The sequence below is a fragment of the Petromyzon marinus genome, chromosome 3, assembly GCF_048934315.1.
Source record: "Petromyzon marinus isolate PM22_M1 ecotype Great Lakes invasive population chromosome 3, UKy_Petmar_22M1.pri1.0, whole genome shotgun sequence".
Taxonomy (NCBI): domain Eukaryota; kingdom Metazoa; phylum Chordata; class Hyperoartia; order Petromyzontiformes; family Petromyzontidae; genus Petromyzon; species Petromyzon marinus.
Window position 1 is genome coordinate 15,094,053 of NC_133669.1, and position 24,933 is coordinate 15,118,985.

The 24,933-nt window shown below is 44.1% G+C and overlaps 1 protein-coding gene across 4 annotated transcripts; it reads right to left on the reverse strand.

Moving 5' to 3' along the window:
• Window positions 1-243: 243 nt before the first annotated feature.
• Window positions 244-23,692, reverse strand: CLN3 (CLN3 lysosomal/endosomal transmembrane protein, battenin). 4 transcript variants are annotated; one of them, XM_032975660.2, is made up of 17 exons: window positions 23,471-23,691; window positions 21,494-21,532; window positions 21,337-21,384; window positions 19,761-19,794; window positions 19,443-19,581; window positions 18,395-18,460; window positions 16,751-16,830; window positions 15,501-15,586; window positions 13,724-13,796; window positions 11,247-11,390; window positions 9,518-9,672; window positions 8,042-8,091; window positions 7,464-7,532; window positions 6,495-6,550; window positions 4,780-4,873; window positions 4,008-4,148; window positions 244-3,629 (listed from the first exon to the last, which is right to left on the reverse strand). In XM_032975660.2, exons 1-17 carry the CDS (start codon window positions 23,505-23,507, stop codon window positions 3,513-3,515), a joined length of 1,428 nt encoding a protein of 475 aa, XP_032831551.1. In that variant the 5' UTR covers window positions 23,508-23,691; the 3' UTR covers window positions 244-3,512. The 4 variants fall into 4 exon arrangements, with proteins under 4 accessions (XP_032831551.1, XP_032831543.1, XP_032831565.1 ...); XM_032975652.2 differs by having other exon boundaries at window positions 21,485-21,532; XM_032975674.2 differs by lacking the exon at window positions 6,495-6,550 and having other exon boundaries at window positions 21,485-21,532; window positions 23,471-23,692.
• Between the last annotated feature and the right edge of the window lie 1,241 nt (window positions 23,693-24,933).

Below are 24,933 nucleotides of genomic sequence, written 5' to 3' on the forward strand. Positions count from 1 at the left end.
CTCGATGGATTTTTGCATTGCAAGACCATTTGGGGATGACTTCATCGAACAGTGGATAAAGTTGAATGTAAACAATGACATTATCAAGTTTGCCAGAAAGTTCCCATTAACTGCAAAGCATCTTCCCCCTAATTATTCCAACGTTAATAGGTTTACAGTTTTAATTACAGGCAAAAATAAAGAAATAAACAGATCCCTCGACACACTATTTCCCAGTAGAATTAAAAATATAAACATGAACGCTTTCTCGTCATAAAATCGTAACTTTATTTTCAATGCATTTTTATTATCACTGGCTTCTTTAAAAGCTCAAATGCGGAACCCATTACAGTGCATTAAAAAGTGAAAGCACTGAAACCCAAATTATTGGAGTGGGGGGAAAAAAAATTCACACCAATAATATAATTGACACCAAAAATCAAGAAGCCCCATGTATAATGCACAGTACAGTAAATGCATTTATGCCATGTTATGTACATGCTGTTTATGTATACAAGGGCAGACCATATAAACGATATAAACATAAGTATATTTCTATGAATTAACCTAAAGTGTAAATTGGAAAATATTACGTTTTTCTAACATTTTAATATGCGTGAACCGGAAGTCATGATTTCATTGCTTATCGCCAAGTCTCAAGCCTCCCATTTCAGGAAGAACCTGAGATCCAATCAGAGACCACTCTAAAGTGGAACAATCACCTGCTATCAGCCGTCTCTACATCAGGATTCATGTGTTTATCAAGATTCAATTACATCACTTCTTACATTTTACACAAATCATTCAATATTATTAACAAGGCGGCCGCATACGATGTCACCGGATATTCCTTCTATCCGAGCAGGGTTCTGAATATCATCTTTTGTTGTTGTAATCTCTGACACTTCAAAATAAACCTAGGAATTGTAAATGTTTTCGTATGGCTATTTAAATCTTGGGTGTGGTAAATTAAGCCAAATACTACCTATGGCTTATTATGGCTTTTTTAAATCTTGAGCGTATATTAAACCGTAAGAACCTTGACTCACCATTATATTGGCTCCACGTCTCAAGCACCTATAGAGCACAGTGATCTTTGGATATCAGGTGATTTATTAATATTCACGACATGCACCATTGTGAATACAATGAGAGCATTAACCATTGTCACAATGCAACTTCATGAATATTAATGAGCTCTCTTGGCTGAGGCTGCAATTTCTTCTTGGTCCCTGGAACTTGAAATCCAAGAGATGCTGCAGATCGCCAAAGGTGGAAAGCATCTGTCATCGGCAGTCACTCATAGTTGAGGATACTCGATAGAATAAAAAAAACACATTTAAAATACTCAGAAAACTTTGAAAAATGTAGTTCCCAGATGAAATGCATGTGACCAGAATTGCCATGGCACAACTCCAGGAGAAAATATATGTACACCCCATAACTAATAACGTACGTTTATCCTACGAGGAAGTGCTGCCATTAGCATCTCACGAGTTTGTTAAAAAAAAAACACAACTTGGAGGCATGTTTCGCCACTTCAATTACACGCCCCCACATCCAGCATGGCATCTATCCTATGTGAACAAGGGCCGCTTAACAGTGATCATGATCGGTTTACATGTATGTAATCGTTAGTGATGGCGACAGGCAAATAAAACAAACGTCTCTTCAGTTATCATTTTGTCATCACAGCTATATTTCAAGCAATCACGTGTGCGATTGTTCGTCAGACGAGAACAGCACCCTGTTTGTTAATAACAATTGCACTGGGACACATTAGCCAACTAACGCAACAACGATTACTCCTCATTTTATATTTACATTGTACTTTAAAATATTTTCTCTCTTGAGTCGAATACAGCAATGGCTTTATTTAACTAAGTAAAATTATAAAAAGGACATTCCAAAATGCATTTGTGGTCATCGTTAATGACAGTAGCACTGGGACACATTAGGGACTAAAACAGTGACGATTACTACTTTTATATGTACATTGCACTTTAAATATTTTATCTCAGAATCGAATAGAGCAATGGCTTTATTCAACTAATCAAGTCAAATTAGAAAAAGCAAGGGAATTCCAAAAAGGCATTTGTGGTGTTGACAGTTCAGTTCAAGGTGTTAGTTGGCAGTGAATGTGATCATGATTGTTGATGTTGAAGGTGTTGGCATATATGCTGTTGGTGGTGCAGTTGCGTTGTTTACTTGTTTAGTACAACCTCTGGACAGAGTAAAGCCGTAGATGCTCCCTGAAAAAAAATAATCTCCACAAGGAACACTCTTCCTATGGTAAGCTGTGCTCAGCATACAGCGTTCTGCATAAATTAAATCCTAAGTTGTCAACTAATTGAATACATGTATTTAATTTGCTTTGAAGATACCCAAAAGTGACTGAGCCAAGATCACAGGCTGCAGATCACGTGAAAGGCTCGCGAGTGAACACGTGATCTACTAGTGATAACCTTGCACACTCATTTATCCATTTTCTAATTTTCTGTACATGTTTTTTTTACAATTAAGCATTGTTTTACAGTATATTTTGTATATATGTTTTTGGAAAATTAATGTAAGAACATTAATATTTTTGTTCAAATAAATATTACTATCCAGTGCATTTATTAGTAAACAGAATGGAAAGTGCCTTTCGAAAGTTCCACATCAATGGAATGAAGCGTACCAAAGTGTCCGAGGAAGAGAGATTTCAATCAGTGCATACTGCCAGCTGTGACACACGCATCAGAAGCAAGGAAACTGACAAAGAAACTGAAACAAAATTTGAACATTGAACAGAGGCATGGAGAGATGCATGATTGGAATTACACCGAGACAGAAAACAGAACACATGGATCAGGGAACGAACACAAATCATACTTAGAGGACACGGGGCGAGACGGAATGATGGCTGATGGACGAGACTGCTGAAGGGATGGCAGTCACGTCTAAGAGGATGACCACCGCATGGTAATAGCACAGTGGAACGGGAAGAATGGCGATGGCATGGGGAGGCCTTCATCTAGCTGTGGATAGATAATGGCTGATGACGACTGCATAGTACTTACTGGAAGAAGATTGCCGATTTCGTGAAGCCCATAATAAACACTACTGAGCCATCTGTCTCTCTGTATGGTGGCAAGCAACACAGATTCAACTGCAGTTATATTTGCAGTATATCTATATATTAAAATTTAGTAACAGTTGTTTGCGATCATATACTAGTTAAACGTAAGGTACATTTAAGTGTTACACATTAATTACAGGATGCGTGACATCAACCACCATCACCAGAAAGGATCTCCCCCTAATTGAGCTTTCAGAGTTTTTACTGTGTGGCAATGATGTTATGATGAGGCGGTGGTGGCCATGTTGTGTACCGTGAGGGTTCTGAGGCCAGTAAAGGTGGTGGAGATAGTGGTGTTGTGGTTGTGCAATGTTGTTAGTGCTTGTTCTGTCAGTCATTGATGCTGGTATATTGCAGGGTGATGCGTCATGGTCCCTGAAGATTGCACTCTTAGAGCCAATGAAGTGAGGGGTCAGAGGGCACACAGGTAGTCGTGGAGAGGAATGGCGGTGGCGCCCGACAAGGCGATGCCCAGCGTGTCCGCCACGCTCGCCACGCCCAGCGAGAACTCACGGCGACGCTTATCCCTCTGGCATGAGACACGGAAACACGCACAGACACAAGATACATGAGCAGCAAGTGATGAGAATATGAACTCGTGAATTGACAAATAACAACAGTTTAACCGGGGTCCCCACTACGGGTGCCATTGGCCTCTGACAGGCTCAAGCATGGTGGCGTATGGTCAAATACAAACGTCTCATTGAACAAAGTAGCAGACTAGGAAACAAGCATGTGGCCAAAATGAATGTAAGAATGCACCAGTAAACGACTAAATGAATAGATGACTTTACAAACAAGTGAATGCCTCAGTAAATTACACGTTATTGAGTGAATGAATAAACAGGGTAAACACGAGCAAGACTGTTCACGAGTGAACACGTGAAAAGCAGCGGCGTTTCAAAACCTCTGCACTGATGTTGAGGAACGTGTTGACATAGGCCGCCCCTCCGAGCAGCCCCTCCCACAGGATAATGGGCAGTGCCAGCCAAAACGTGGGCAGCACCGTGAAGAAGACGAGGAAGAAAAACACGATGAGGTTGATGACCTGCAGGGGTGGGGGACGGTGCATGCACGACCGTGTGTCGTCGAAGGCGAAGTCACCATCAACGCATTCACGCGTTTGTGTTTGTGCATGGCTTTAGTCGTGGCGCGAGCCCATATCGAGCTGGCACTCGCATATGGGTTTGTCACCATGCAGTAGTTGATGATTTGATTCCATTTACGGCCTAGCCCTAATGATTCCAGCCCTAATGTTAGCAGATGTAGCCGGAGGCTAAGTACTCCTAAGCCCAACCTTCACTGCTATAACCTTAGACAAACATGCGTAGCCCTGAAACAAATAAGCTTTGCCAACCCTCTCACAGGCCCAGCACCAACCCCGCCCCTAACAAGTTTAGCAAATCCCTGACCAGCAGAGCACTCGCAGTAATAATAAAATATTTAACCCTAATGTATTTAACCCAGGAACACACATAACAGGTAACAAGTTTGGAAATTGTACTTCTGCACTAAATTAAAGGTCATTTCTTCCTGAAATTTCAGATTTTATATAAAGTAATATTAATGATGAATGGTGTAAGTTGTTGTAAATAGACTTCAACAATGCAGTCCCTTAGCTCTTTTGTTACAGGTGAATGACACAAATGAGAAAAGTGACGATGAGTTAGGCAAGTTACCTGCAGCAGAGCGAGAATCCAGGTGCGCGAGATTCGGACCCACTGAGCTGACGAGCGAGACATGAATACCCCGAACTGATAGGTGGCCTGGTACCTAACACACACACACACAAATAAAGACCAACATCCCACACTGACGCTTATAGATGTTTAGGGTAAGTGCTGTCAGTGAGCACCTATTAAGGCTGACGAGGTGCATGATGAGGGGGTGTGGCCAGCCCCACGCTCGATTGCCCTCGTCTCCCCAGTGTTCATGCTTACACATTGCATCAGGTATTCATTAAAGGCCGGGTTGTCCTAGGAGCTGTACAGAACAAGTTATGACACTGCTCGCCAATGGTATTTTCCATGGCTGGGAATTGAACTGAAGTCACGGGGTTCGTATCACAGTACACATAACCACCGTGACGCCGCTCCACGTATATATACAATAACAACTACTGTTCACCACTTAGTGGAGTGGCGGTGACGTTACCACGGCACTTGTGCCGTGCTAAGTACACTTTGACGCCACATGAAGTGTCGAAGACTCGCTGGCAGGAGGTCACGGAACAGACCCAGGTGCCATAGGTTGACTTGAGATGACTGGCTGATGCAGCATGTTCCCCTCCGTGCCACCTCTCTAAAATTTAGCCACCCAGCACTTCGGTCATTGCTGCGAGCATCGCTTTTCCACCCACCGTTGTTACTGGAGGGTGGACTGGCTTCACAAACCTCCTACAAAGAAGCTGATCTTGACACCGCTGGTACGAGTCATCGCCAAGTCCAATCACCTCCACATCTTTCTGTATCACATCAGTCCATCTCTTCTCTAATCCGTGCTTCGCCCATTTAGCCCCCTCTATCCGACCAAACAGAAGCTGCTTGAGCATACAGTGGCTAGGTTTTCAGGCTACATGACCCAGCCAATGCATCCTCGCTTGCCTGAGGAGCTCACTGATGGGACTTTGTCCAGATCTTTCAAAGATCTGTGAGCTCCTCACACAATCCAGTGTGGTTAAACCAGAATGGATCATACGCAGGCTAGCCTGCATGTATACACATACTACATTGAGACATGTAAAACAAACTTTTTTTTGCAAAAGTCAAAATGTATCCTTGCTTAAACAAACATAGGTTGGTGCTAATCATCACCAGGCGTGAAAATTCCACAATCCCATGGCAGAGGTGGGTCTGCTTGTTGATTTTCTACAAAGTAATTATCATTATATATGACCTCCCATCCAAGAATTGAAGTCATGGCCTCATGAATATGACTCGGGCATTGTGACCACAGCATGACAGCCATATTCACATGCACATTCAAACATCGACTAAGCGAGGAGCAATTATTCAATGGGCCGTCACGAATTAGTGTTGCTATTCTATTAAAACATCTATTATTGTTGACTTAAAGCTTTCGTGGCTGCAGGAATTCATATTCTTTGAAAGACCCAAAGAATATATATATTATTGTGTTAATGTGGTGTAAGTAGCATCTTTAACTGCTGAAATTTCACATACATATTGAAAAGAATCAGTCTTTACATGCGTAATGTTATGCATGTAGCGTGAGCTTAAGCATACACTGTAACTAATAAATGTGGATTGACAAAGAGCTTTAAATTATTATCATTATTTGACATGCACATACATAAACACATCCACACATGCCCAAAACATGAAAACACATTCATATTTACACAGTTAGGGGTGGAGTGTGAATGAGGTCTCACCAGCGGTACTGATCCCCATGACTTAGGTAATAGTTTGGAAAATAGAGCAACTCAAACTGTAATGAAAGAAAACACAACCACACACACATCAGCCAAGTGAGCCCCAGGCAGCTCATAATAAATCTAGCCATTGATCGTTGGAATTAAGCCTGACGGAATAAAATAATGAGTGAGGTGGCTACATAGCCCAGGCATCCAAGCATTCAGGATCATATTCTTTGGGTCTTTCGGTAAAGTCACGTAGATAGGTTCAAAAAAATTAACAAAAATACGACGTTTCTGCTTTTCCTGATGACGACCGCTTGTGTTGCGATAGAAACCTCATAGTTTATTGTTAATTTATTTTAACATATCTACGTGACTTTACTGAAAGACCTAAAGAATATGAATTCCTGCAGTCACGAAAGCTTTAAGTCAAGATTCATTCAGCACCACTAAGATCCTGGATTCCTATGTGGGTTTCAGCCACTCGTGATAAAAACGCATTCTCAAGTGTGGTACATTGATGGTTTCAGCCCCAACACACAAATTACAGCGCACTAAAACATCATTTAATCTCTGTGAAACCTCCTTATTGGAGTGTTCTCTATGAATGGGTGAGGCAATACACAATTGTAAGTAAAATGTCTCAGTAAGATCGTAGTCAACAGCGAATCATGTCGTAGTCAATAACAGCAGTTTGTACATATTGATGGTGTTTTGCAAAGGAGGCTATTTTAGCATTTAAAGGATTATTATTAAATTAAAATGGGACAAAAAAATAGCTGACATTTCAATGGAGACAAGGGCTCTAGACAATAAAACGTAAGGGTTCTGTATATTATCGATGATCATGTCCTGCTCTGATGGTTAACTACATGTGTAGTTACAGTATTCTTGTTGACAAATGAAGAAGACGTACAGTTCCTCAACTTCAGAGGAACGCGTTTGTGTTATGAGGACAAACGGGTACCTAACCGGCAGACTCACCAAGCCCTGGTTGATGAAGTACTCGGCAAAGTACACAACAGCAAGGGGGATGGTGAACCTCAGCAAACTCTGGAGACATCAACATCACCACCACCAAAAGTAGCATTACATTCATTACAATTACCATAATAGCATGTTTGTCACTAATATCATCATGCAGCTAGATGGCGCTGTGCTTATTGTGTTTAATTAGCCTTTAAACATGCAACAATAGGTCAACATTCATTATAATACAATTTACGATATATACAAATGGTACACTGTATTTAACATGCTTATAAACATCAACACGATATGATTAACAGTATCAATGTCATTACAATTAAAATCATAACTAGTTCAAAATTACTGTCACCATTGTCGATTGTATATTGAACACCAACAATTTCACAATCACATCACCAATATAATTATTATCATGATTTATATCACCGTAAACATCACCTAATTTAAATCGACTTCTTCACCACAAACAATGAAAACTAAATTCACAATAATATCATGATTGACATCTGCTACAACAGCATAATCAACATCATCTCTATAAGCACCACGTTGTCACTTTCATATTCTCTCACCTTCACAATAAGCCACTTATCCTTAAAGGAAAGAATGTCATTTTCCAAACCTGTGAAAAAAAATATGACGAGTGACTCCCCACTTATGGTTTCAAGTTATGGCGATTCGACTCAAGAGGGGGTCTGTTATACTAAATCATAAAAATATCTGGAAGTGCCCCAATGCAATGTTACACCAACAACTGATAAGCAATCATGAACTGGGCAAGAGGGGACAGCCTCGCTGGGGTAGGCACCAACCGGGCCATGTACCCCGCTACTAGAGGGCCGTGTCACCCACTTTTCGAAGGCAGCTGCACACTTAACCTCTGAACCAGTCATGACATCACGGCTTATTGAAAATCAGGTGGACGGTTATTGGTGTCTCTCAATTAGTTTATTTCACCAAAGGCCCATTGAGCTAAGAAGCACTTTTTCAATGGTGACATGGTCAAAAGAGTAAGCAGGTTACATGGGAAGGAAGGGTTTACAGGCAATGCATAATACAAAAGCAGGGACATGTTATAAACATAACAAATGAATAATAACAACCAGAACTATGTGCAATGTTAACGTCAGGTTGGTGTATTTACGAGAAAAAAACATGATCCCGAAGTGAATAAAAATAATAAATAAACTTTACCTTGGAATAGTAAAACCTAACCCTGCATTGAAGCTATTTTTTTATTATTGCTTCCCTCTAGCTGTGGAGAGAAAAGATGGGGTAGGGGGTATGGAGTGGGCCACCCCGGCCTCAGTGTCGCGTGGTTCTCGCAGCATTGTGACAAGGAACAAGCTAAATTATTTATTTAAAGCTTTCGTGACTGCAGTAATTCATATTCTTAGCTCTTTCGGTAAAGTCACGTTGAAGGGAAACAATACAATAATAAAATATATAATATAACATATTTTATTATTTTAGCTCTTTCGGTAATTTCGCGTTGAAGGGAAACAATACAATAATAAAATATATATTTTATATTATATCTTTTATTATTGTATTGTTTCCCTTCAACGCGACTTTACCGAAAGAGCTAAGAATAAGGGACAAGCTGTGCCGGTTCCGTACCAAGAACAGCTCAGCACGGCTCGGATCAGATTTCTAATGGCCATGGAAACATAGCAAGTAGACTTGGTGTTCATTTATTGAAGTGGCTGAGTTATTTAGAGGGCTCATAATGTTGGAGAACTAAATTGCCACCATTGAGATCCTAGATTCATATCCAGGTTTCATCCACATGTAAATTAACTGGGTTCTCCAATGTAATGAGTTTATCACAACGACTGTGCAACAAAGCAATTCAGTTAAGTTAATTCAGTCTGGCACAGCTTTGAGGGCTGACATTTGTAAATATATTGAAGTACCGACACAAGGTGAATCACTATTTACACGGCCTGATTAAGTGTCCTCGAGTGTTGAAGAAAAAGGCCAATGAAAAAGAAACCTGTGATTGAATTGCTCTGCTTTCAACTCGTGTTTACCCGTCGCAGTTTTACCATAGTGCTCGTTGTTGGGGTCAGGGGTCAGATCATCGGAATCTGCACCCAAGAGTGGCCGTTGCGACTCCTCTGCCGCGGGGGGCCGCAATGAGCAAGAGTTGCCACATTCTCTTTGGCTCCATCCGGGTGGGAAAACCAGCAGCAACCAGTAGCTGCACACACACACACACACATGGACAAAGATCCACTGTATAGTCTTAACAGACTGTTGGGGAAAGTGCTGTTGGTGAGCACCTATGAAGGCCGGCACGGCACACGAGGGGGTTGGGTGGCCAGCACAACGCCCTTGTCTCCCGCGTCGCGATGTTTACACACCGCACCGGGTACTCATTTGAGGCCGAGTTGACACACACACAGACACTTACACAAAAACAAAGAATCCCCAGTATAGCCTTCACAGACTGTTGGGACAAGTTCTGCTCGTAAGCACACACATGCAAGCAAACAAATGCAAAATCATGTATGTATGTTGAAGTTCATTTGTACCGCACATAGCCAACCGTGCTAATAGGAGGTGCGGGGGAAGGACAACAAACTAAACACAAAAAGCATGTAGAAGGGAAACAATAAAATAATAAAAATATAAAACAATAAATATTTTTATTATTTTATTGTTTCCCTTCTTACGTGACTTTACCGAAAGAACCAAGAATATGAATCCCTAAATTTTGAAGTGCATAACTCCAGTGGCTTCCGAATATTGGAAGTGTTCCAGATGGCTGTTGAAGCACATCTGAAAGCGTGCGATGCAGCGACTGCCTTGTTAAAAGCCTCTGCGAGGATGACTGAAGCTTGCGAGATAGTTTATATTCCCTGATGAGATCAGCAAGGTATTATGGTTCAATTCTGGCAAGCACTTTGTGTGTAACGAGTACGACCATATAATGTATTCAGCAACTGGAAGCCAATGCAGCTCAGCGAGCACTGGACGGGCATGGTCGGATCTTGCAGTACCCATCACGACACGTGACAAAGAGTTTTGTAAATGCTGCAGGTTGGTAATGTTTTTGGCAGACGTCCCGTAGAGTAGCGAGTTGTAATAATCGAGCCTTGTCGATGCTATGCTGCACGCCACCATGATGGCTCTGTCACGACTCAATAGTGGTGGAATGTGTCGTAGAGCCCTGATATGAAAACTGCAGGACCTGTCTATATTTTGCACGTGGTGATCAAACGACATATTCTGGTTGAGTATGGTGCCGAGGCTCTTTAAACGAGAAGAAATATTAATCCTGGAGTAAGTGACCACCGCACCCGATCCTCCCACAATTTTTTTCGCCCGAACCTGAGTGCCAACCAGCAGAACCTCTGATTTTTATGGATTAAAATCATGCACATCCTGCACATGCGAGCACGCACACAGACACACGCACATGCGCAACTTCACAGAGGCACATGCACACACAGACACATACACGTGCTTGTGCACATATGCAGACATGCTCACACGTGCGATTTAGTGATTTCCATGAAACACAATAATTTAATACAAGAATCGATACTCTTTAGAAGAACATTGTGGTGAATGTAGAAGATCGAAAATATTGTATTTGCACACGCACAATTGTATACATGTATCATGCTTATAATCAATAATCAATGAATTGGTGCATGATTACAGACCCACTGCAAATGATGATAACGTTACAGGTGATGTCATTGGTGACTGCTGATAATGCTATTGACGATGGCAATGAGGCCGATGCTGTAGGTGCCACACTCTCACCTGGCTGCCATGAGAGGGGGCACGAACAGCATGATGAACAGCGTGGCGCTAGGGCTGAGTCCGGCCTGGGTGAAGCCCAAGTACGAAAGGGACCCAGCCAAGCCGGCCGCTCCCGTGCCCGAGGACCAGAACCGCAGGACAGAGCTGGGAACACACAGAGATGCATAAAGAAACACGTGCACAGGCACGGAAACGTGTGGTGGAGACAACGGAATACCCTGGAAGACGCACCACTCGCATCCCAAATTACCAGTCATGGGATAAAGCGTGGGGCAAGCAGGAGAGACAGGGACAAGATGACACGGACAATCACAAGTGAATCAGCGGGAGACACGGCGATAGAGGATACACTGGCATATGTGCAGACAAAGCAGAATAGGGGGACACACATGAAGATGTGGATATGCAAGGCCAAAGTGAGACAGGGAGACATGAGGACAAGCAGGGATACCAGGGGAATAAAGATGGATACAGGGACACTCGGGGAGGAACGGAGATGCAGGAACATGACCGGATGTGGGGACATGTAGACACAGACAAACAGAGACACATGGGTCGACACAGGGAGGACCCAAGTAGGTATAAGCATACATGGGGGTATGAGGGACGCAGAGACACTAAGCCACAAGGAGACAAATAGACTTTTATAGATGTGTAGTGAGTCCAACTGAGTCGCAGACGTTGTCTTGGGAGCAACACTATTTATTACGTCAACTCAACACAACATAACGTAACCTACACTTGGGTGTTGAACGCCCATCTAGCCACGCTACGGCAGAACTATACATGGTCCCGCTATCCCGGTCCGGACAACGAGCTGGGTCCCGGACCGCGTGGCTAGAGGCTTCTTCAATCCGACGTGGATCTTTTTCACCAACAACCCGAAGAACCCCGAGCCCCTCACGGGGCCCCCGTTATTATCGGCCTGGGCTGGGGCTGGCTCCGCCCCTCGCCCCGCCCACCTTCTAGATCTCTCGAGCTCTTTCCCGAAGGCTCCCGAGAGCTCCTTTATACCACGTGACCGCCCAGCGGCCCCCGTCCACCGGTGCCCCCCCCTCCCCAAAATCATCCTGTCACGTGTCGGCAGGTCAACCAGCGTATCATGCCCCAACGTAACCCTGGCTGGCTGACACTCTCTCTCGCTCCGTCACCGGGAGCCCACACCGCACACTGTACGTGGTGCTTCTGCACTAACCAGCGCTCACCCAAGCCCCGCTAGGGCTGGCAACCACGCCCAGTAACCGGGCTGCACATAATGACAACATATTATCCGCCGTGGCCTCGCAAGCCCAGCACCACACAGTGACATTCAGCCAGTACAGATGCACAGAAATACATGGAGAGACAAGCGGACAAATTGAGACACACGGGGACGCAAATACAAGGGGACATGTACAGAAACACATCGGCACACATGGAGTCACAAGAGCCGTGTTTACACTTTTGCCTCGCAGCTGGAAGGGCCAGGGAGGCTCACGAGGATGACCAGATTATACTTGTAGCTGTTCGGACGTCTCTCTCGGAGAGTAGATATTCCTTTATAAACTAGTATAGCCAGTGACGTCATGGTACCATGTGCCGAACACCTTTAGAGGAAGAACAAAATGACAGCTGGAGAGAACGCCAGGGATGCTGTTGGTGTTATTGTTTGTGCAGGAGTCATCACACACATAATAAACACAACAAGCGATTGTACAGCACAAAACAAATGGCAGGTAAAACATCACTTCATAAAATAAGACCAACAGATATGACACAATAAGAAAAATCCCAGAAATTATTAAACAAATAATACAATAATCTAATTAGATTATCTGATTAGATGATTACACCGATACTGTACATCACTTCCTGTGGAGTCTCGTTTGAACGATTGCATACCTGTCAACCCCTTATCAGTGCCTACCTCATTACAGACCAATTCAGACCTTATTGGTCACCCCATGCCCTTATAAATATCAACGTTCATCCAACAAAGTCCCATTACAAGGGAGAAACAGGTCCGTATGCCGTATGGAACTGAAAACCCAATTTCCGTGTACAAGAATACGGGTAAACCGTATGGGTTAACAGGTATGCGATTGTCGGAGTAGATGGGAAGTCTGCTGCCAAGGTCAGTCTACTTTAGCGCCCTGGTTTTGTCGGTCTGCATGCTCGGGGATAGTGTTAACATTGCTCAGGGGGGGATCACAGAGAGGCACATGGAGGCACAGAGTAAGTCGTGGCTATATGGAGACAGAGCAATAGGTGGAGACAAATGGAAACGTGGAGAGGCAGAGGGATAGGTGGAGACAAAACGGGACACATGGGGACACATTGGGACACATGGGGACACATTGGGACACATGGGGACACGCGGAAACACAAGAGAACATGTTGGGATAGAGAGACACATGGGGATACAATGCATTCCCTGCCAACGCTGCACCAGGGATCGATGTTCAAGCAATGGGGAAGGAGTTTGTGAGAGGGTTCACCTCTTGAAGTGAGCAGTGAGACTCAAGAATGTGAGTTCGCCCAACCCCGAAGAGATGCTCGCAAACGTCACACCTGCACATGCCCATCACAAGGGAACAGACACACACGCAGTAATCATACCCGCCAGCACAGTCTGCTTTGCTAAATCAGCAAGTTAATGCACTTTAAACAAAAGTGCCCGCATCCCCCACAGATTAAGGGGCTGGGCTGGATTTCGAAAAAAACGTATCACTAACCCCTAGTATGGCAAACTGCCAAAAGTGAGTTTGGGCGCTCCTAGTAGGGAGTTCTTGAAAGCCGGTGTTTATTTTTTGATTCAAAGCTTTCGTGACTGCAAGGATTCATCTTCTTTGGTTCTTTCGGTAAAGTCACGTAGAATGAGAATAAAATAATAAAATAACACAATAAAATTCTCGACAGAGCTTCATTGAAGCTCTGTCAGGTTTGTTCCTTTCACCTGAAGAAGGCCACTTGTGTTGTGGCCGAAACGTCGTGAGAATTGTATTGTTATTTTACTTTATTATTTTATTCTCATTCTACGTGACTTTACCGAAAGAACCGGTGTTTATTATGAGTCGAATGAGGTGCTACACACGATGGAAGCATCTAAATTGGTGATATATCTAGTCAAGGTCACTTTTTTCACTTCAGTTTGATATATGCAAGGTTACAACTTGAAGGGAATATTTTTTTTTTTACAAAAAAATAAGAGCATCATCTGTGAACTCAGCGGGCACCAAAACCCCCAGGTGAAAATTTTCCAGCAATATCCGAGATGGTCGGGCAACGGCTCTGATTGAATTGGCATGGAATGGAGCCGGTAATTGACAGCATGGCACTTAAGATGTAAATTTTCGTAGTTTTTTTTAGCTGTTTAATTGTTTTTGTGAAACAGACAGCATGTGCGTGATAAGCGTCATAAATTGCAAAGTTGCTGTTATTCCAAGATTGATGAAAGGCTTATATTGAGTAAACTCCAGATCAAGAACTTCTAAGAAATATTGATTCTTACTTTAAATACAATAGCAGTTATGGGACAGTGATATTCTTCTATTGCAATATAAGGGCTGGATCTCTTGAGACCCCAAAACATTTTATTTTATTGATATTTACCAGAGCAAATGCATTGATTTATATTTTTGTTATAAATTTAGGGCCCTGTTTAAAAAGCTTGAGATCCCAAGATCAACCCCCACTCTGGGAAATTTCTCGATCGGTGAAAACCCGACAAGCCAGTTATGGAGATTGTTTCGCCATTCTTCTCACGCTGGTCATGGTAGGTCTGTGAACGCAGTCAGGGACCTGATTATCACTCACCACTGATGTTTGAAACGGCAGTGCTAACCACTGTTCCACCACTCCCTAGATCGTTTACAATGAATACTATCGACCATAAGTATAATTCATGTAAATGCATTAACATAAATTATTACGCTCAAGATGCACAGATAAATTTGTTTGCGCATGATTATCACATATTTGTACACGTTACTGCAATTGCTGCACAATTGCGAACATTTTAATTCCTGAATTTGAATTTGTGATTCTGAAACACAAAAATAATTAACTGCAGGGTTAAATATTATATACCTACCAAATATGTATTAGAAATTGTTTTAAAGTTGTAAGAGTTCTCTGAAGGCTAAAAGACTATCAACATGCCTTTGTTTAGATTTTTGAGACTTATGTAATCATCCCACTCTGGTCCCATGTGTCCACCTTTTGTCACCAGTCACCCAAGTCTCCTGTCCCTCTGTCCACTGACATGACTCTCACCAATGATGCTCATGATGACGCCACTGGATAGCGCGACGATTAGAAAGCTGGCAGCAGCTGTAAGCACGCAAATAACTACGCGGAACCTGTAACACATGCATGCACATATACAACAATACGTGAAACAAAGGCAGCCACAAAGATCCCACCCCCCCCCCCCCAGATTGTTGAGGCAAGTGCTGTTAAGCAAGCACTTTGTAAAGGCTGGCATGATACACGAGGGGGTGGTTTGGCCAGCACCATGCTCAGGGTATTTGATGGGTTTTTATTTATGCAAATTACATGCAATTACCACGTTAACGTTGCATTTTGATGAAACACACAATAAAAATGCATAAAGGAGATACCAACAAGGATTATTTCTTAAATTTAATCGGTGTGCTTGTCCATTTGACACCACAAGAAATAGTCAAGGCCCAACCACACAGGATCACACGGTGTAAAGATCCATCAATTAAACTAAGTTTCCTCACGATACGTACTTCAAGTCGTGCATTTATCATTTCATTCTTTATTAGGCTTCACCAAAAATAGCCTCAGTGGGTGTCAGAGGGGTCCTGACAAGTCTCTGCAGTTTGAGACGATGACTGCTACGTGTAATCTCAAATGAGTAATTTGTAAGGAATTTCTTCAAATTTTGACTATGATGCTGGCACACAATAGCCCACTTGTGAAGGACATCACATGATCTTTAACTCTAGATTTGAAGCTTTCGTGACTGCAAGGATTCATACTCTTTGGTTTTATTCGGTAAAGTCACCTATGTGACTTTAAAGTCACCTATGTGACTTTACCGAATAAAACCAAAGAGTATGATCTTCAACGTCCACTGTGAAGCAGATGTTGTATTTTCATGAATAATAGTAACCAGGGTAGCCGCTGGATTCGAACCGTGAACTCCTGCAACAAGTGGAAAAAGTGCAAAAACTAGGCCATGTCACCACCCAAGAATCAATTGATGATGAATCAATCGATTATTTATGCAAAGGACATTCTGTTACATTTGGTTCATGGACAAAATGAGAGAGAACAAATTAAAAACAATAAAATGAAAATATTGATTCTTGATTCGTAAGTCCAAATTGTGACAATTCATTTAATCGAGGAGAGGGCAATCATTAGATACCTAATCAAGGAACACACGCAGGCGTTATGGATTAAATTAACTGGGTGATTGACAGATGGAGCACCTGCACTCCCCACTGTGCCAATGCAGCACACGCACGTGTACGATGCCTGAACACAATCACCTGTAGGCAATACGGTGAATGAATAAGGGAGCCGTGCTCTTGATGAGCAGTGTTGGTAAAATGTCCGCCAGGAGTATCACCTATAAAATACAGACATAAAACAGTATTAAAGAAAAATTGCATTAACCAGCTCTTTTGCATGCAGATAGGTATGCAGGCTGCGCGTTCCATCACTGGATTGATGTGGTATTAAAACATGTGGGAGTGAGATACCAACCACCACACTATAATGGACCACCTAAATGTAACTTAAAAATGTGTATTCTCATTAACAATTTTTCACACTCATATGGGACAGCCCAGATCACACAGTCTAGGTGTAGGGTCTACAGGAGCTGTTTGCTTTTTTGGGTACATTTACCAATACGTACACTATCATCTATACTCCACATTAACATCATTGGTCACTGCCATCAACATTCCACAATCAGCATTCACACGCTCAACAAAGATGTGACGATGCCAACACCAAGCTAGATTAATACGGAAACCATGAAATTCAGGGGGCAGGACCAAAGTGTTATGGGTTAACAGAGAGAGATGACTGGCAAACGATACCAACTACGCTCACCACTATGCCTAATTGATGTATTGTATGCATCTGATGCTCTGCTCATTGTTGTATCACCCCTCCCACCTTCCATTGTTGCTGAAGGGCAACTGCCTGAAAATTCTCAGCAGTGCCTTTAATGACACCCCGCCTACCCAGGGCACCACTTTAGGAGCCAGTGTAAAGTCCACTTAGCTCCAAGTCTTCTTTGATCATTTCAGCTCATCTTCTAAGCACAACCCATGCCCATTTACCCACCTCTGAAAATGTCTCTAACCTTGGTAGTACCTTTGCTACAGAGCTTTCTTTTCAGGCTATCCGCATATCAGAAATGTCAACCCTTTTTGCTGCTGAAAACCAAATTCATGATTTAGCTTCCCTAAACCCCTTTCTACAAAATATCAGATGGTCCTGAATGCTACCACCAGGCTTCTGACTCAAACCCAGATCAAAGAGCACGTATCACATTTTTTAAAATTCCTTTACCAAATCCCAATTCAAACTCCAAAACGGTTACAAAACCACCTTCACTGCTATTAAGATCCTTAATGGTCTTGCTCCAGTCTATGTCTTTCCTCTCATTCTACTCTGATATTTGTAGACTTTGCTCCAGCAGCTTCGGCCTCTTAGTAAAGACCAAAATCAACCTCACAATTGTGGGGGGTCTCTTTTCCTCCCCTGCCAGCCCTGGTGTTTGGAATTCTCTCCCCGGGCTGTCGGTGCTGCTGGTTGCCTCTGTAAGTCCCGGCTTAAGGATTAAGCGTTTCTCCCCCGGCGTAAGACTTAAGCTTTCCTCCCCTGGCTGCAAGAATTAGATATGTTATTGCCTCAATCATCACACATCACAAAACAATTCACCATCTGCGTGGGGTTACAGTGCACAAAATGGCTTCTGCATGGTTTGCCTAACTCAGGGCTTTGTTTATTTTGTTATTTTTACTTTCAGGACAATCATATGTTGATATGATTGTCCTGAAAAGTGCATTGAGATGTTTAGCTATTTAAATGCGATATACATCATCAATATGACGAACATACAACCCAGCCTAAACAGATAGTGACACTTATACATAGAAACACACGCGCTCTCTCACCGCAGTTGAATTTGGGTTGCAGTCAAAGCGGTTGGATGAAATCAGCTCCCAACTCTCAGTATGTGTCTGCAGGAGAAGAATTGAGACTTATGAGCTCATTAAAATGAAAAAAACTGAATACATCTGTAGTGACTGCCTTGGAGACGTAACTTCTTAGAGGAAATTATTTAATGAAACACCGAGCACACTTTGTACACTTTATACAATACACACCCTACACTATTACACACTCTGTCTCTCGCTTATACGCAATTCTACACTGGTTGCGAGCCTACAACACGACGCTAGCAGTCTGACACTGGCGGCGCTGAACTAAGACAGCCAACTGTGTCTAGCAGCGCGATTATCAAGTGGAGACGACAGCGGCTATGGCGACGATCTTCAGCAGCGACGACGACGACGGGGATCCCACTCCAAACGACAGCCTCGAGGTCCCCTCCCGGGGCCCTTCTTATCCTGTTAGCGTGGCCTCGCTCCGCCCCGGCCACGCCCCCCTTCCGGAACCTACTAGCGGGCTCTCGACGTGTCCCTTCCGTAACCTTTCCCCGAGATCCCTCTCGGGTCTATCACGTGGCCTGCTGTCAGTGAGGGCTGCTTCAAGCTGCAGATCCCCTTCCCTGCCAGCAGCCAGCGCTATGCTGCTTAGTGACCAATTCTACGTCACTACACATCCGTCAATGTTTTTTTAATTTGTGCTTATGTACCCCTGACAGCGCAGTATGACCAAATAATTTATTTCATTAAAATGAGGGGAACTATGGGAATAGTCCCACGAAACGTGTTGCTTGGAACTGGTTGTTGTGCTACAGGGGTCCATCGCACACTGTCTCTGCAGCAATACGGTAGTGTCCGGCGGCGATATTGCGTGTGGCAAAGTGAAGGCTTAAGGTGCAATGTATGGTACTTGTTAATGTAAATGAAATAAGACATATAATAGTGTGCAACTTCATGAATGGGTATAGGTGTAGTTTACGGTACTTGTTGTACACATTATAGCTTGTATGGCATTACGGCACATGGTAAAATGCATATGGTAGTGTGCTGTTACCGCAGGTGATGTGTCGTGCATGAAGCTGCTGCTGCTGCTGTTGGTGTGCGTGTTGTTCCCTGCTTCCTGCTGTTTTAGGATGTCATGGGCAGCGCTCAACATCACCACGTATGCAAAGTTGTTGGTGAGACCCAAGATCCTGTAGAATAGGCATTTTATTTACTTACTTTTCATCAATATAACACCCATTCATTCAACAATTCAGTCATTCACGTACACATTAATTAACAAGGTGAATGAAGCAACTCTTCTAAAGGTTCCATATGGGTACAAATGGGAATGGAATGCGAATGCTCTAGAGTTGTTCAATTTACTCACCAAAATCCAGCAAAATTCCTCCAGTCTCGCTTTCCTACACACAAACACGACATTCACAATTTGCCAGGTGGTTCATAATGGCTCTGTGATGCCATTAAGCAAGTTTGAGGGTCTGTGCTACACCCCATATCTGCACATTTCCTTTAGGATGATGGTCAACACCATACTGATACAGCATCTCTAATGTTACAAAATCCATTTCTTCTGCCTTGCCCATCCTACTGATACTCCCTGCCCCCACCCCCAAGCTAGGGGACCAGGCCTACCCCAAACCCTCCTTAACCACTCCCACCTGTCCTCCTGTTACCATAACCACACCAACACTTTTAGCAACCCCACTCTTTATTTTAACCCCTACAACCTTACATATATATTCTTGGTTCTTTCGGTAAAGTCACGTTGAAGGGAAACAATAAAATAATAAAATATATATATAAAACAATAAAATTCTCACGACGTTTCGACTGCAACACAAGCAGTCATCATCAGGTGTGAAAACCAACGGCAAGAACATTTAAAAGAAGTGGCGGTTCATGAATATTTATTTATTTATTTTCGTGGTGCTAACATTAAAAATAAATAAATACAAACCGCCACTTCTTTCAAATGTTCTTGCCGTTGGTTTTTACACCTGATGATGACTGCTTGTGTTGCAGTCGAAACGTCGTGAGAATTTTATTGTTTTATATATTTTTTATTATTTTATTGTTTCGCTTCAACGTGACTTTACCGAAAGAACCAAGAATATGAATCACTGCAGTCACGAAAGCTTTAAATCAAAATTTAACCTTACGTATAATTATTGTAAAGCGCCTTGCACTAAGGCGACATATACATCTATATAAGATATCTCTAATATGTTCATAATGGCCACTAAGCCAGTTCATCTTGCAGCCAGCGTTTAAGCCCTGGGAATGAATGCATTTCTGTTTCAAGGGAATCAAAGCACTAAGCCAAGACCACGGTGTTCACCAACTTGAATCCACATTTGAGTCACTTGTGGAATAAACGAGGTCCTTAATGGGCTCAGCCAGGAACCTAATTCGCAGAAAATCCTACCTCATGTAAAGCTGGTGTTGCGTTTTATTCAAGTTGAGCCCAGCTCTCGGGGCTCATCAGGCAGATGCAACGATTCAACCATTCACTCACCAATAATACGGCTGTAGGAAATGCAGCCTAGTGGCTGTATCGGATAAAGACTTAATGGCGGGTCTCTGTGTGGCAGATGGAACGGTGTGAAATATTGGCTCATCTTTCCAGCAGATGTCAGGTGTGTGGCCAGAAGATAGCAATACAGCAATGGATTATTCAGCCTATCTGTGCAGATCTTTTAGCATTGTTTTTTTTTCTCTAGGTACTCTTAATTCCTACCAGAAACAAATGAATTGGTCACAGCTCATTGCAGGACCCTCGTTAAAACTTGTCTTGTGGGAGGCTTTTTTTCTGGGTGAAGGGCATTGTAGTTTTACTATAACAGAATGTTAGTTCTCTGTTCAAACTTGTAAAGTAATAATGAGATTGCGAGTTGGTCAAAATAACCCGAGCATGAAAAGACTGTATGAATCTTATAACTCACTTTCGGCCGCAATTTCAGCATCGGACACACCAGGAAGGGTTTCAGTTCCTAAATCATTAAACAACAATTAAACAACGCATGGGTGAGATTGTGAAAAAGTAAAAATAAATCGAAAATGTTCAATACAAATTGTATAAATATGACTCACTGTCAGTACCATTTGCTGCATCAGACGCAGCAGGAAGGGTTTCAGTTCCTAAGACATTCAACAAAAAATAAATACTTAGACAATACCTTAAAAACTAGACAAAGTGCCCCAAAGATAAAATGGATGCTGGGCAGTATTTATCTTGATTTGACGCTTTCGTGACTGCAGAAATCCATACTCTTTGGTTCTTTCGGTAAAGTCACGCAGGTAGAAAAAGTTAATAAAATAAAACAAAAACAAAGAAATCACGACGTTTTGATCGCAGCACAAGCGTTCGTCCTCAGGCGGAAAAAATAATACAGCAGTGGATCTGCTGAACTAGCGAGAGAGCTGTTACAGCAAGAAGTTATTTATGTGGTGATGGGCAGGCAAGCGGGGGTCTGAGCTGGAAAGGAATTCCATCCCCGGACGCAAGCACGTCACTTGTGTTGGAACAGCTCTCTCGCTGGTTCAGCAGTTCCACTTCTGGATTATTTTTTTCCGCCCGAGGACGACCGCTTGTGTTGTGTTGCGATCGAAACGTCGTGATTTCTTTTTTTTCTACCTACGTGACTTTACTGAAAGAACCAAAGAGTATGGGGTTTATCTTCCTTCACAGCCGATCCAGTGGTGGGAATTCCACATTCTTATGGCAAATTAAATCCATAATAAAACTCCTACAGTATATACAAAAGTATATATGGTACGTACCGTCCAACACTCCGTGATAACACTAATTTGAACTTGTAAAGTGCAAAGTATATGGTCACTCTGGAGGAAAGAGAATGACTCAGAAATGCGAGAGGAACCACTCCCAAGTGTGATGGTAGCAGCTAGGCGGTGGGGTTGGCGCCAACAATTACCCAAGATCTGCAGTCCTCTACATATTCAAGTATTGTTGGCCAATTAATGTGGGTCGAAACGCGAGAACCAGGAGCAAAGGACTCGTCCTCGCCGAAGGATCGTGGAATGTCTACCACTGGTTCTGCAGGGAAGTTATCAGATGAGCATCAACATCTCATTTGAGCAGCAGGGAAGCTCTGTGATTTGTTTTTTAATGAGGAAGTATAATAACAAAGAACAAAGATCTCTCGTGAAGGGCTTAACAGACTTGTCAGGGCAAGTGATACTAGCGAGCACCTATAAGGTCACGGCACACGAGGGGGGTTGGCACAGTCGTTGACGAGCGTGCATTTATTAATACAGACACGGGAGTCGAAGACTGCCTCCATCCAGCAGCGGAGTTGTGCACTTTGACTACGCACGTCGGCGGCGGCCGCGGACACAGAACGCGTCGGGTTAGAGGGCGGGCAAGGAGCGAGGGCACCGCACGCGAGCTGATGCACAAACGGGACGCCGAGACGCTCACGGAGACGCGAAGTGACATTTCACGCCACGGCCATGAACAGCAGCAGCAGGAGCAGCAGCAGGAGGAGCAGGAGCAGGAGCAGCAGCAGGAGCAGCAGCAGCAGGAGCAGCAGGAGCAGGAGCAGCAGCAGCAGGAGCAGCAGCAGCAGGAGCAGCAGCAGCAGCAGGAGCAGCAGCAGAAGCAGCAGGAGCAGCAGCAGAAGCAGGAGCAGCAGGAGCAGCAGCAGGAGCAGCAGGAGCAGCAGTAGCAACAGCAGCAGCAGCAACAGCAGCAGCAACAGGAGCAGCAGCACGAGCAGCAGCAGGAGCAGCAGCAACAGGAGCAGCAGCAGCAACAGGAGCAGCAGCAGGAGCAGCAGGAGCAGCAGCAGGAGCAGCAGCAGGAGCAGCAGGAGCAGCAGCAGGAGCAGCAGGAGCAGCAGCAGGAGCAGCAACAGGAGAAGCAGCAGGAGCAGCAGCAGGAGAAGCAGCAGGAGCAGCAGCAGGAGCAGCAGCAGCAGGAGCAGCAGCAGCAGGAGCAGCAACAGGAGCAGCAGCAACAGGAGCAGCAGCAGCAGGAGCAGCAGCAGCAGGAGCAGCAGCAGCAGCAGGAGCAGCAGGAGCAGCAGCAGGAGCAGCAGCAGCAGTAGCCGCCGTTACCTTCGGCGTCGAGGCCGTGGGGTTCCAGCGTCTCCATTGCCGTCGCCTCTCGTTCTGTGGCTGTGCGGGAGACGCAACCAAACAACCAAACAACCAAACAACCAACCAAACAACCAACCAACCGGTCGTGGCTTCCTCCACCGCGGAGCGCCACAACGGGAGACTGCGTTGAGATCTCCTCCCCCCTGCCGCCACCACCACCACCACCAAGCCCACCACCAAGCCCACCACCACCACCAAGCCCACCACCACCACCAAGCCCACCACCACCACCACCAAGCCCACCACCACCACCACCAAGCCCACCACCACCACCAAGCCCACCACCACCAAGCCCACCACCACCACCAAGCCCACCACCACCACCAAGCCCACCACCACCACCACCAAGCCCACCACCACCACCACCAAGCCCACCACCACCACCAAGCCCACCACCACCAAGCCCACCACCACCACCAAGCCCACCACCACCACCAAGCCCACCACCACCACCACCAAGCCCACCACCACCACCAAGCCCACCACCACCACTACCACCACCACCAAGCCGACCGAGAGCAGCCACAGGACCCACAACGACGGCGTGCGGCTCAACTCAACCTAAAACACCGCGCATCGATTCCATGGCCCTGCGATCCAAGGCGAACAAATCGCCGCATCGCGTTCCTGGATCGAGCGATGTTGTCGCATACGCGACACTGAAGCTCTGCTGCTGATCCGCATTAATTAATTAATTAATTGGACGGTGATATCTTGATATATAGAGGACGGCAGAGCTTGCCTGTGGTTCCTCGCATTTCTCGACACATCTCGGATTCTTCCGGATGTCTAAATCAAGATTATGATAAATATGCTGTGCCTGATGCTATACGCTTCAACTCACATTAAATCAACATGGATGTTGAATCCTCTATAGGCCCCGCCCCCTCTTCATTTAGGCCCCGCCCCCTTCCTCTTTAGGCCCCGCACCTTCCTGCTTCACAAAAAACCCCTCCACACATTATTCGTCAATAACATTGTGGGTCTGAGAGGGATGAAAAAAACATGCCACGCTTCCAGCAATGATCCACGTGTGTGCTGGGCCATTGCTCGAAACGTCGCCTATTACAGTACAGTATGTACTTTTCCTTTGAAGGCCAGTGTTGTTGACGAATGTGTTGAGCGTTTTGTATTGTACCGTATATGGATATTTACTATTTCCTCTGTTAATGCGTTTTTTTTTCTTCCACGAATTTCTATTTGCTAAACTGCAGTACAATAACACGGTTATTGCTTTTGGCCTTCTGCTGTACAATAAACATGATATTGCTTTTGTCATTTAAGTGAGCCAGGTCTTCCCTTGCAAATGAGACTTCGTCGTGGCCTCTGCAAGAGGCCCCCACCTGGCTGAACAAACCCAACTTTAAACTTTAAACTTCAACGCACAATCGATTAAATGCGTTAGGGGCCGTCCATAAATG

What these genes read in the sequence shown, in the direction of transcription:
- CLN3 (XM_032975652.2), bottom strand. Translation starts at nt 23,507, where the DNA reads ATGGAGACGCTGGAACCCCACGGCCTCGACGCCGAAG. An exon ending in GGATTCTCGCTCTGCTGCAG is followed by an intron (nt 4,149 to 4,779) that starts GTAACTTGCCTA and finishes CCACCCCTGCAG; the next exon opens with GTCATCAACCTCATCGTGTT. An exon ending in TCCTCAACATCAGTGCAGAG is followed by an intron (nt 3,630 to 4,007) that starts GTTTTGAAACGC and finishes GTCTCATGCCAG; the next exon opens with AGGGATAAGCGTCGCCGTGA.